Here is a 14,141-nt window from a genome sequence, read left to right on the forward strand (position 1 = left end):
ATAAAATTATGCATGGGGTAGAAAATGTTGACAGAGAGAAATTTTTCTCTCTTTCTCACAATACTAGAACCAGGGGGCATTCATTGAAAATGCTGGGGGGAAGAATTAGAACTAATAAAAGGAAACACTTCTTCACGCAACGTGTGATTGGTGTTTGGAATATGCTGCCACAGGAGGTGGTGATGGCCACTAACCTGGATAGCTTTAAAAGGGGCTTGGACAGATTTATGGAGGAGAAGTCGATTTATGGCTACCAATCTTGATCCTCTTTGATCTGAGATTGCAAATGCCTTAACAGTCCAGGTGCTCGGGAGCAACAGCCACAGAAGGCCATTGCTTTCACATCCTACATGTGAACTCCCAAAGGCACCTGGTGGGCCACTGCGAGTAGCAGAGAGCTGGACTAGAATTATTACAGGAACCAATTAGGATGCATCTTCAGGAGATGCATGGATTACAAGCTAAGAAAATTGATCTGAACAATTCCATAGCAATTTAAATATTGACTTTAAAAGCACCTTGATTTGAATCTGCCTATCCAGACTACTGTGCCCCAGGGCATTGGATTGAGAGCATTATACTATACCAGCCTTTTGGACCTACTGTACAAAGTTGCACACAGGCTAAAATTCAAATGGGGTGCTTTTTCGAGTTGTGCCCATGACTTTTCAAGCCTAAACATCTATTTCTTCTGACCTAAAGACACACCCTCATGGATTCTACCTTCTTTGTGAAATTTCACAGAAAGCTCAAAGTTATCAGAAATGAAAGGCATGAAGGTTTGTCCTCGTCCATTAAAAAAGAAAAAAAAAGCCCTACAGTTAGATAACCTTGGGATTCTCAATTCCAGGATGGTTTAAAACTATTGCCTCCATTAGAAAAAGGAGTCTTAACAGGTTCGGCTTAGTTCCACATTTCCAACAATTTATCACCACCAGCTTTGCCAAAAGGTCATTTAGTAAAAATAGAGGTCTGGAGCTGTGCAAGTTTGCGGGACGGAGTATACGAACAGCACAACCCAGTGCTGAGTTATTCTAGTCTAAACCCACTGATTTCAGGGGGCTTGGCCGGGGCAGGAATGCATTCTTCAAGACCAAAATTTTAGACAGGGATGCCAGGTACCCCTGCAACTGGAGGGAAATGGGGGGACTTGTTAGCTAGGACTTACTAGGGAGGCTGGATGGAAGCTAGCATCAACATGCTTTCAGAAGTGCCATCAACTGCAGTGAAATTCTGGTATTTGGGCAAAAACCTCTATGGTAGAAGCCATCTTTACCATAGAGTTTTGGCCAAATACCAGAATACCTCCACAAGTGTTGGGGACATGATGGCGTCACTTTCAGAAGGGGAAGTAATCGCACCACAGCCAGCTTCCCTTCAGCCTCTCTTTGCAGCTACTAAGCCCCCCCCCCCCATCAGCTGGCTGAATGGTTCTGGGGGAGGAAGCTGAGAAAGGCAACCCTGGGGCTAGCAAGTAGGGCAAGATGCAATTCAGATCTTTGAAGTAGGAACAACAGTGCCTTGGAGGATCATGCACAGTCTCCACCTCTACTCTACTCTCTACATGTGGTTGAAACTATGAATTACAAGTTATGTCAGCAGCCATTAACCATGGTTGCACTAACCAGTTTCACTGGATCAAAACCAACTATTGCAGGTTAAGAGATCATAGTTAAGGACAATGGTTCCTCTAAGCATTCCCTGGTGCTGCAAAGCATTCAGAAAACACTGCACCGTCACAGGTGGCTCCTTATCTGTGCAGCATCAATACGGTGGCTGCGCGGCAGTGCACAGGCGCAGCTTACAGGGAACACTCATAAAGGATCAGGAGTGCTACCTCTACACTTGCCCAAGGACAGGGGTGTCCAACTCTGGCATGTCAGATGTTCATGGACTACAATTTCCATCAGCCCAACTGGGCATGCCAGCAGGGGCTGATGGGAATCTGAAGTGCCAGAGTTGGACACCCTGGCCATGGGAGATGGGCAATCCCCCCTCCATGGCCTTCAACAGTTTTATGTAACTTTATTCTGTTCAACAGTAGTCAGTCACTCAGTAGACATCATACATTCATTGTACTTTTAATTAAATTAAAAAGATATCAGTTGCAAGTCATTTGGAGACAGAATACTCTGTGGAAGTGTAAAAGTCAGAACTGATTTTTGAAACGAGACTTTTAGAAACCCAAACCCAAAAGTCAGAACCAATGTTCCCTGTAAGCCGCACGAGTGCACGGCCACATGGCACGGTGGCCTCTTCCAGGTGGCTCAGTCCTGCACAACGTCCGGGACGTTCCGCACAGAGCCGGGAAATGATTCAAGGGACCACTGGTCAGAATTACTTTTAGAAACCCAATGCCTTTCAAACAGCCATGCTGTCAGGACCCAAAAGGTTTATTTCAGTCATACCTAAGGCAGTAGTGGGATTCAAATAATTTAACAACTGGTTGTTTACAAGCACCATTTAAACAACCGGTTCTGTCGAAGTGGTGCGAACCGGCTGAATCCCACCACTGACCATAGGGCTTGAGCATGGATAAAAAGGGGGGCTGGGTTTGTGTTTTTTTTTAAGAAAATGTACCAACAGAGGATCCTCATGTCCGATCACACCCTGCTTTTGAAAGCCCCCTCCTCTTCGAAAGTAGTTTTGCACAGGGCATGAAGGCCTGTTGGCTGAGAAGCCTGGTTGGCTAGTTGTCATGGTTGGCTAGTTGCAAGGGTCATCGGATCCCAGACATTCATCATGGCCATTTCAGACTTAAACAAGTTAATTACTGGAACCAAGTCCAAAATAATCCGAGTTAAGTAACTGACTCACACAAATCTGGCTCATGAAACCCATGTACTTCATGCTTGACATGGATTTTTAAGGTCTAAAAGGTACTGGCAAGCAGAGAGAAAGCGTGCAATCCACATTAGAAAAGGCAGAGCAGAGATTTCAGGCCGTCCTGAGAAAGGAGGATACATCTAGCTTAAATACCTGCGCATCTCCTTTCATTTTTTTGTTTTTATTTTACAAAGGAGGTTGTACTTACTCCTCGCCCCCCCCCCCCCCCCCCCCCGCAGACACATCTAACCAATAAAATTCCACTCCTTAGTAGCCGCTGCACAAAAGAATTGCCCTCTGCAAGCAAAGCATCATCTTTGGAATCATCCCTACAGTCGCAATCGCTCCTTTCTTCGCTGGGGGCTGGGACTGGCTCACGTGCTCTGAATAACCTAATCATCGCTGCTAATACAGAAACAAACGAAGGGAAAACCTGTCCCTATGAGTCTGCACAACACTTACAGGCCGCAGAGCAACAAGGGGGCAGACCATTATTCTCTGTCGTTTCGGAGGACGTACACATCCGATGCCACATAGATCCAATAAAAATCCCAACACAAAAATGACACTTAAACAGAAAGGGACCCGGCATCCTCGATTTTGATTTTCAGAAGCAGAAATAACAAGAACCATATCCCCACCAAAGCCAAATGTTTAAATGTTCTACCTGACGAGACAGTCTTTCCTATAACACCAGAGGCTACTGTTAATAAATAATCAGATCCCACAATTCAATGACTGAAGACAAATTCTATTTTTAAATGCTCCAAAACAAACGGAAGCAAAAAATATTCCACTGCTGGGCTGAAAAAAAAACCCCCCACACACAATTAGGATGTGTTAGCACCAGCTACTGCACAAAATACATTTTGACCATCAAACATTATTGATTTAGCCCAACGTAGCAATGCAGTCCGTCCTATTTCTCCTCAGCATGACGACAGAATGCACTAATTCATGACAGGATTCTTGCAATGTAACACACACACACACACACACACACCCCCGTCGTCCAGCCGAGTCACAAAATAAATCGGTGCAATAAAGAAAACGACACTCTTACAATAAACAGGGCCCCGGCACACACATACCGTCAGGTTTTTTGGGATACATTTCCTTCATCAATCTCTCTTAGCGGCATCCCCGCTCATTCTGCATACTCCTCTGTCTGATCTTCCCCCTGTTAAAAAAATCCCCGTCACCTGGCAAGAACACGTCTTTTCAGGGCAATCCCCCCCCTCCCCTGGTATGTCTCAGAGCTCTTCCAGCCACATCCCAGCACACGCAAGAAGCGGCGGGCGATATCTGTGTTTGTAGCAATCACGGTTGCAAAGGAGGACTGGAGGCAAAGGCAAACAGATAACCAAAACGCTGACTTCTGGTATCCGCTGCACCGCATGCACAGACATACTGCATCAACGGCCCCAGTTCGTAAGGACTGCAGCAAAGGCATATTTTTTTTGAAAATCCATACCCCCCAAAAAATGCATTACTCACTGGGTTTTATTCTTTTGGCTTCCTCAGCATGCAATTCTTTATGCTTTACAGAACGCGGTAGGCGTGCAAGGATATTCTCTCCTTGCCCTTAGTTAACTTGAGGCTGCTATCTGAACACCACTAGACACAAAAAGGAGGACAAGACGCAAAATCAGCCCGAACATTGAGAGCAAATATTTAATGGAAGCCTGGTTATCCTGTTCACTCTCTTTCACATCTCTCTGCCTCATGTATCCAGGCACGGGTGGTACTGGCTCCCTTGGGAAGCTGTAGCTAGCAGCTGAGGCACCAGCTAAAACATGGCATGGATGTCAAGGAGCCGACGACAGAAAGCGCAAATATCCCTACATAATAGTGGGGGCTTTTCTAACAGGCACACATGAACAGGACCATGGCGGCAGCGGTGACAGGGAGCTTTTGTTAACGCTCCGACTGAGTACACAAGCATCGAAAACAGCAACCCAGCGCAAAACTTGGACTTGACAGCTGTCGACTTGCTTTTCTAAAAGGGCACTGCAGCAACCAACTGCGCTGCTCCCCTCACAAAAACCCCACAGAATCTAACACCTGAAGCAGAACGTTAAAGTTTAAATACCTTTTTTTACACCAGGCACCTCAGCTACACTTTGCAAACATTTCTCACCAAGGTACCATCAAATGTTTTCACGGCCAGAATCAACTGGCTGTTGTTGGTGGAAGGCTATTGGGGGCTGTTGCGTGGCCGTGGTCTGGTAGTTTTGGCTCCTAATGTGTCGCCCGCATCTATGGCTGGCACTGTGCCACGAAGATGCCTTTCATCCCCAGACCCTGCCTTCCTGAGGTCCCGCCCCCAAATTGCCAGGAATTTCCCAAACCAAAGGAAGCCACCTTCCCTACCTGGGAGGATAGGACTACAGGAGGGGTCACTACCGTGTTTCTCCGAAAATAAGACAGTGTCTTATATTAATTTTTGCTCCCAAAGATGCACTATGTGTTATTTTCAGGGGATGTCTTATTTTTCCGCTCCACAGCTGCATGCTCTGGTGTTCTGTTCGACGGGCATGCTTCCAAACAAAAACTTTACTACATCTTACTTTCGGGGGATGTTTTATATTTAGCACTTCAGCAAAACCTCTACTACGTCTTATTCTGAGGGGATGTCTTATTTTAGGAGAAACAGGGTACAAGTTTAGAGCTGAAGAGTTGTTATTGAGGATTTCTACCTTTGAAAGTTGCTGCCTCAAGATATTCACACTGAGCATCGGGAAAAATGGATTATGATGATCTTATTTCCAGCTTCTGAATAAAGCGACATAGTAAACTTAGATGAATGAACACCATTTGGAACAGCTGGTTGTGGGGAAGGAAGCCACATGCAAAATAGTGCTCTCCTGTATTATTTACCCATGGAATCAACCCAAAAGAAAATAATTAAAGCAAGGATCACCCAATCTTTTTGAGCCTGCAGATACTTTTGGCATTTTGAGAGAGGGCGGTGAGTGCCACATCAAAATGGCTGCCGCAGGAGGTGGAGCCAAGCACAATTACCCTCCCTCCGAGTTTTGCAAAAGAACTGCGAAGGGCAAATAGAAAAGGATTAAGAATCCAACTATATGCTGACTAAGGAACGCCCAGTAGTTTATTAGTCCTGATCCTCCAGTGACTGTGGCTGTCACTGCAGCCAATAAGAAACCCCAAACAAGCTAAGCTGACTAGCTGTGGGTTGGAAAAAATGGGGAGGATGGGGTTTGTTACGTGCATTATATGTGTGTGTGTGTGTGTGTGTGTGTGTGTGTGTGTGTTTGCGTGTGTGCATATTTAAACACACACACACGAACACACACACTATATATAAAACATTACAGAATCCACCCTTCAAAGCAGCCGTTTTCTCCAGAGGAACTGATCTCTGCTGCCCGGAGAGCAGTTATAATTCTAGAACAGGGGTCTGCAACCTGCGGCTCTCCAGATGTTCATGGACTACAATTCCCATCAGCTCCTGCCACCATGGCCAATTCCCATCAGCCCCTGCCACCATGGCCAGAGCCACAGGTTGCAGACCCCTGTTCTAGAATTATAACTGCTCTCTCAACCACCAACCCTCCAAACCTGGCCTTACAACAATCCATTTCACTTACTGAAAGCTTAATAGGCACCTGAGGAAATATTGGGGAGTGCCACGGAGCCCTCAGGCACCAAACTGGGGGACCCCGAACTAGTTTACTGTTTAAAAAAAATCAAGAGAGCATGTACGAAAATGAATCGGTTGCTTCCAAGCGTACCCAGCTTTTGATGAAAACACACAGCTGATCATGTAAAGACGCTAGCAGAAGTCGTTCATTCACAGAACATTACAAATAATTATAATCATAACCAGATATGAACGAGACGTGCTTCTTCAGCGACTTGGGGGATGACAATCCACCCAACCGCTCTCTATTCAACTCATTGCAGAACTTCTATATTTTTCTACAATTGCAGAAAATCAGTCAGCACTGACAGATTGTTAATTTAAGCAGCTGCTTATTTTGAACTAACAGAAAAGTTTTTTTAAAAATTCACTCATCCCTAAAATAGTCTCCAGGGAACCACAGAAGTTTACATACGGTACGCTGTAGACACCAAACAACAGTAGTGGGATTTTTAAAAAAATCAATAAAGCAACTGGTGGTTGTGGGTTTTCTGGGTTGTGTGGTCGTGGTCTGGTAGATCTTGTTCCTAACCTTTCGCCAGCATCTGTGGCCAGTATCTTCAGAGGTGAATCACAGAGAGAAGTCTGTTATACACTGTGTCCAGACTTTTCTCTGTGATACACCTCTGAAAATGCCAGCAGCCGATGCAGGTGAAACATTAGGAACAAGATCTACCAGACCTCGGCCACACAAGCCAGAAAACCCACAACAACCAGTTGAATCCAGCCGTGAAAGCCTTCGACAATACAGTAAAGCAACATTTGCCCAAAATATTGACGGCTCAACTTTAGTTATCTCTAGTGGGAAAATATAGTAAATTCTATTTAACGTTTACTACATTTCTACTGATAATTTCATTCTCTTTCTTTTTTTCAGATGCTTATAACGCTGCTGAAGAAGACACTAATGGAAAGTAAAATGTTCACATTCAAGTGATGCTATCGCTTGTGCACAATCCCATTGCAACACAGATTCAAGCTGCTTGCCCAGTTAAGAACTGATCCCATCCAATACCATTTATAGGTTGGCAATCTACAAAAATCCCAATACAGCCAGCTCGGGTCGTACCACGTTTCCAATATGGGGTCTCAAAGCTACAGAGAACAACGGAAGTCATTTACCACATTCTCAGAAGTCAATTTTCAAAAAAAATTACTCATTGAGCACATCCTACTGGGCAGGCTTTTCAAACCACTCAAGCATGAGTCAACCTGACCACTAACACATCGACAGGGAGAGCGTTCTACACATAAGCAAGGAACTAGGTCAACCAAGCTACGCTAATCTATACATATCCATAATTTATAACATGACGGTCTAATCAAGGGTCCTATGCTAACTGCCTTTACAGAAATCATTTTAATGAATCCCTTAATAGTTTGACATCACTTTGATACACTGTACACTCTTTCCACATATTTGCGAAAACTAAAAACATTTTTTTAAATTATTAAAATACACAAATGTTGACAGAGCCAATGAGCAACAGCTGTGCTTGCCAAACCAAAGACACTGGCTGTTTGAGTAAGATTTTCTTGATCTTACAAGAATCCTGAGAAAAAAATGGGCTACATCCGAAGCATAAAGTCACAGTATTGTTCTTTAAAAGCCATTCTTGACAGCTATGGCTAGCCCCTCCTGTACCCCCCCCCCCAATTTGGTTAAACTGTTTTTGATCTGTCACAGCGCAGATGTTCGGCCCTATCAAGGAAGCCCACCTAGGTCCCCCTTCACTTTGAAGCATTTAGCAAATGTGCCCCAAAATGTTGAGGTTTTGTTTGCTACTGGAAAGAACCATGCTGCCTACATACACGGGGGAAATTCTAGACATCTGCTTAAAGGAATTCATGGTAGGCTGCTTCTCTCAAGACTCCATAAGGCAGGTCACAGATAGAGCCACCGGCATAAACATTTAAACAAAAGAAGCCACAGGGAGTTCCTGGGACTCATTTGTGCAATGCTGGGACAGATCTTACGCATTGTGGCTGACGTGCAAGCACACGCCAACTCTCCACCTCACGATTAACAATCAGCAAGCGTTCCCAATTTTGCTCCATTTGATATTTACTTACAATTTGTCAATAGCTGCGCTTTGCCATTTCTCACCATCGGCTCTGTATTGTGATATGCTGCACGATTTTTTACTTGTTCATTCGGATGATACTTTTAAGTACAGTGCAAGTCACAGCAGCAGTGGCGTAGTGGCTAAGAGCAGGTGCACTCTGATCTGGAGGAACAGGGTTTGATTCCCAGCTCTGCCACTTGAGCTGTGGAGGCTTATCTGGGGAATTCAGATTAGCCTGTGCACTCCCACACATGCCAGCTGGGTGACCTTGGGCTAGTCACAGCTTCTCGGAGCTCTCTCAGCCCCACCTACCTCACAGGGTGTTTGTTGAGAGGGGGGAAGGGCAAGGAAATTGTAAGCCCCTTTGAGTCTCCTACAGGAGAGAAAGGGGGGATATAAATCCAAACTCTTCTTCTCTTCTTCTTAATGTCAGAATGCAATAAAAAAAATCTGCCAAACAAATGTTTTGTACAAGACGCTCTGTCCAAGGAAATGGCAGGAAGAGAATCACAGGTTGTATTTCCACAGAGGCAGAACAAAATCAAAATGGGGAATTTCTAGATCAAGGCACAAGGGCTGAGAAATTCAACATTCTTTCTAGACTGGTAATCCAACTAGTACCAAACAAGCATACCAACCCTATCTTGGACACTTATCCCTCCCCAGCAGGGCCAAACTACCAGTTCCCTGGAAAGATGCTGAATCTAAGTAACTGTAAACAAAAAATGCAATCAATTATACTGCATGGATTTACAGGGTAATACATCAGAGAACCGATAGTTTATAACAGCAGGTGATAAAGTAATCAGATCGCAGCAGGCAGAACGGCAATACAAAGTCAACATATAAGGTGACATGCTAAAAAGGGACAGTGGCAATTGGCCCTAGGTTTGCACCATAGCAGTCTGCCCCACTTAATTGACTGTAGGTAACTGCACTTGCTACAGCTCATACCAAGCATATCTCACCTACCCATCTTCTTCATTACATGAAAATAAAGCTTAGGGCATACTCAACTGAATGACGTTTCTAAATAAAGTAGCAATGTCCCAAATGCTGGCTTTCTGCTCCAAGCGACTGATTACATTATGACTAACTGGGAGGAAGTGGGCCATCTTCCTTAACAACTTATAAAATCCACTGGAGTCTATTCATTTTAATCCTTCTGTTCATTCATTGTGGGACCTAAGGCAACACAAAATTCCCAGGTGGCCTCTAATCCAGGCACTGGCTAGCGAAGAAGACAAAGAAGAAGAGTTTGGATTTATATCCCACCTTTTTCTCCTGTAAGGAGACTCAAGGTGGCTTACAAGCTCCTTTCCCTTCCTCTCCCCACAACAGACACCTTGGGAGGTAGGTGGGGCTGAGGGAGTTCTGAGAGAACTGTGACTAGCTCAAGGTCACCCAGCAGGAATGTAGGAGTGGGGAAACACATCTGGCCTCTGCCACTCAGGTGGAGGAGTGGGGAATCAAACCTGGTTCTCCGGATTAGAGTCCACCTGCTCTTAACCACTACACCACACTGGCTCTCCCATACCTACTCAGCTTTAGCAAACTGGTTCTATCATGTGCTACCCAACCATACCCCTGAACGAATGTGAATCCCAGTCAAAATCAATGTGAGATTCTTTTGACCGCACCTTCAATTGGTCATCGTTCACAACTCCAGAACCAATGCAAACCCCTACTTTACATAGGTCCACTGCATTTGGATAAATCTGCATTTCAACTGAAAGCACCAGAAGATTAATACACTGACTCCTCAGCCAACAGATACGTTTGCTAGCCTCCATTCACAAATATTGACTATCCATACTTCAGAACAATAAAGCTTGAAGGCAATCATGTTTAAAAAAAGCAAAATGAGGACTAGATTAACAGCCGTGTCTGAAACTCTGGACTATTTCCTTTCCACGAAAGACTATTGTAATAGTCACACTGTTAAAAGTAGAGGGATGACTGCATACAGAACAATGTTTTACTGCCACTAGACTGCTAAGTGATTCAGTTTAAGAGCCAATAAATATGGCCTTATCACAGATGTTAAAAGGATTATCATTCATTAACTTTAAAACACTGTACCACTTCCCCCTTCACCGTTCTTATATTTAAACATTACCTTCACAGCAAAGAGATTTATACCTGGCGGTTGCAAGTACATTCAAGGACACAAATATAACAAAAAACAAATTGAACGATAGTAAAATGGGAGTTCAGAACAACAAAAATATCCAAATGCATCCCTTTCTGATACTTACTGTCCTCGCCGGGACACGGCATGCCTGGTTTTTCTGGAATACTGGGGAAGACTGCAACAAAAAAAACATTTTTTATTATTCAATGAAATTTCGAGCTGGGCACCATTTTATTTAAATTATAGATTACAATTCCAATTACTGGATTAAGAGCCAGAGTAGTTTCCAGAAGACATTTGGTTTTCCAGACAGGCTGGTTTTTTTTCTTTATAAAAAATGGATAGAGTATGTGAAGATTCAGTCATACCAAATAGCAACAAGTCAAGACTTTGGAGATCTACAAAACATTTGCAGGAGGAGGAGAGAAAGGAGGTAGGGCTGGTCTTTACCCTCCACTCTTCTCTGCCAAAAGGAGTCTCGTAACGACTCACCATCACCTTTTCTTCCCCCCTCACAACAAGCACATTGTGGGCAAGTGGGGCTGAAAGAGTTCTGAGAGAACTGTGACTAGCCCAAGTTCACCCCAAGGAGCGTCAAGGAGTGGGGAATCACATCTGGTTCTCCAGATCAGAGTCCGCCACTCTTAGCCACAACACCACGCTGCCTCTAGAAAGATACTAGACACATGGTGGCGAACTTATGGCACTCCAGATGTTCATGGACTACAATTCCCATCAGCCCCTGCCAGCAATGTACTAGACAGTGAGACACAAGAGTATTTTCCTGGGAATGGTGCAAAATGGAGAAACCAAAGGATGGAAAATCCAAACCAAGCAGATGACAGAAAATGAGCAAAGGTGATTGGCTAAATGAGAGGATGGGACAGTTTCGCATCATGTAAAGCAGTCTTGTGAATGGCTCTAGTCTAGTACATGCTTCTTCCCCATCTCTTCTCTTCCTTCCACCCAATCCAGACATAAATCCACCGGTCTGATACCACATTCCAACAAAGCGGATTTTGAAAAATCTGATGTCTATACAAAAGCAACACAGAGCCAGTACAAAAATGTAAGAATGGAAAACAGAGGAACATACAGCAATGAAGCCACAGAGAAAGCTTTTACCAACAGCCCTCCCATGTTATATCATCAGTTCTAAAAGACAGCTGAAACAAACGCAGTGTGAAGCCTGACTTTCTGCCTCCAGCTTCTGCCAGTCACCACTTTTAGTAACAAGTTATTAGACAAAAACCTGCTAATTTGAATTCTGCATAATTCTGCATAGATGTTTTATATTTTTGACCACATTTCATTCTCATTTGTGCTGTCTCTAACGTCTTTTGTTGTTTGGCCTTCTAGTGTCACTCTCCAAAGACATCCCTCCTGTCTTCTCCCAGTATCCAGGGTATACATATCTACATACACACCCACCCAGGTTACTATGTCATACCTATGGCAGTCAATTCTGGCCGACAGAAGCTTGTGGCACAATACATTTAAGTCTTGAGGGTGCCACAGGATTCTGGTTTTTTTCCAGCTCAAGACCTAGTTATCAGAAAGTTGCTAACACTGCATTCCTCATGACAGTTAAGGGATCTTCAGACAACACACTTGCCGTGAATAATGAGCCCTTCATCTCTCTGCTGGCTGTACAAGCGGAATGCTTCTTCCAGTTCCATCTGAGATGAAATGGTACACGGGTCACCTGACAACAAAAGAATAAAGAGAAATTGAGAACAGAACCAGCTGTGGTTTTGAGCTGTCAAAATTGTGCCATCCAGCCTAAATGCCACAGTCAAAACTCACATTCTTAAGAAAATCAGAAGTCTTAGAGGTCAGAGTGTCACTGGTTCAAAGAGAACCAGTAGTGAGACAAAAGTTGGGCTTGAAAGGGGAAGACAAAAAGCCTTCTTTAGTGTAGATCGAGGGACAGACAGTACCACACTATTCAGCACTGGTCAGACCTCACCTGGAATACTCTGTCCAGTTCTGGGCACCACAATTCAAGAAGGATATTGCCAAGCTGGAACTGGTCCAGAGAAGGGTGACCAAAATGATTAAGGGTTTGGATGTCAAACTCTATGAGGAGAGACCTAGGGAGCTGAGCAGGCTTAGTCTGGAGAAAGGAAGGTTCAGGGGCGACATGACAGCCACGTTTAAATATTTGGAGGGATGTCATGATGAAGAGGTCCAAGCGCTGGGAGAACATTGAAGCGATATGAAACGTCTCAAATGCTTGCATGCTAAGGAAATCTCGTTTCTTGTGCTCCCCCACCCCCATAAAGACACACTGTAAAGTCGGAGATCTCGAGAAAAGTGACAGGACTGTCAGCCGAAGATGGATATTTTCAGAGGAGGACGGCCTAATTCATTTCTCACCTCTTGATTCTGGTCTTAAAAGCGAGTTTGTCAAGTAGCTCAAATACCTATCTGAAAAGCAACACAGTGCCCTACACTGTTTTCTTATAACATCATGCTGTTATTCCTGCCTACAAGGTGGCACGCGTACAATTAGGGGAGAGAGGGTTACTTGCCCTAAGCTACAGCAGGCAGACTTAGTGTTTGAAGGGTCCACATTTTTGCTTGGGGGATCCACCAGCTGGACACGGCTACAAGATGGTACCCTCTGTGAGGCAGGAGCCAATCACACCTGCGTGCTGCATATGCAAGCCATATAATGGGGACAGGGGCAGAAAGTGCCGTTAAGTCACAGCTGAATTAAAGTGACCCGGTGGGGTTTTAAAGTCAAGAGACCAATAGAAGTGGTTTGCCATTACCTGCCTCTGCATAGCAATCCTGTGCTTCCTTGGTGCTTTCCCAGCCAAGTACTAACCAGGGCTGACCCTGCATAGCCTCTGGGATCTGATGAGATTGGGCTAGCCTGGACCATTCGGGTCAGGGCATATAGGGGGTACCTGCCTCTATAGGCACATATTTCACATCTGAGATTCCAACACCAAAAGCTTTGTACGAAAAGACCTAGTCATAGACAGCCAACGAATACTACCAACCTACAGAGGCAGAAGATGGAGGCCAACACACAAGGGATGGTCATGTGGCCGTTTTCACTCAGCAATTTACGTTGGCGTTCTTATTTGACTTTAGAGAGAAATGGTTGTAGTCTGGCCAAAAAGAGAGAGCTGCTAGACTGCTATGGGAGTCAGCCCTTGACTTAGCTGTGGGGGTCAGCCCTTGCAAGGGAAAACAGGAAATTGGAAAACAGGAAGGGAGGAGAAGAGTAGGCTTGCCCCAAGAGCTATGTTTAAGACAAGAAACACTAGGCAATGAATGAGGACTCCCTATGACTACTAAGTCACGAAATTTGGACCCAACCCAGTGTGATACGGTCGATTGCTATCTACAGTTTGCCCAGCCCTGCCCTAATCCATCCTGTGAGTAGCTAGATAAGTTTTTTTCTCAAAGATAAACCAAAGGATACAATGGTAAC

The 14,141-nt window shown here is 44.5% G+C and overlaps 1 protein-coding gene across 5 annotated transcripts in view; it reads right to left on the minus strand.

The window, feature by feature from the left end:
* Positions 1–14,141, minus strand: part of PRKCZ (protein kinase C zeta) — a 97,688-nt gene that overhangs the window by 72,451 nt on the left and 11,096 nt on the right. For 4 of the 5 annotated variants that reach the window (XM_048518866.1, XM_048518864.1, XM_048518863.1 and 1 more), the window contains 2 exons: positions 12,309–12,398; positions 10,818–10,868 (listed from right to left, as the gene is read on the minus strand). In XM_048518866.1, coding sequence (XP_048374823.1) covers positions 10,818–10,868; positions 12,309–12,398 — 141 coding nt within the window. Of the gene's footprint in view, positions 1–3,917; positions 4,020–10,817; positions 10,869–12,308; positions 12,399–14,141 lie in introns of those variants that run through there. The other variant, XM_048518868.1, reaches the window with a different exon arrangement.

The sequence above is a fragment of the Sphaerodactylus townsendi genome, linkage group LG16, assembly GCF_021028975.2.
Source record: "Sphaerodactylus townsendi isolate TG3544 linkage group LG16, MPM_Stown_v2.3, whole genome shotgun sequence".
Lineage (NCBI taxonomy): Eukaryota > Metazoa > Chordata > Lepidosauria > Squamata > Sphaerodactylidae > Sphaerodactylus > Sphaerodactylus townsendi.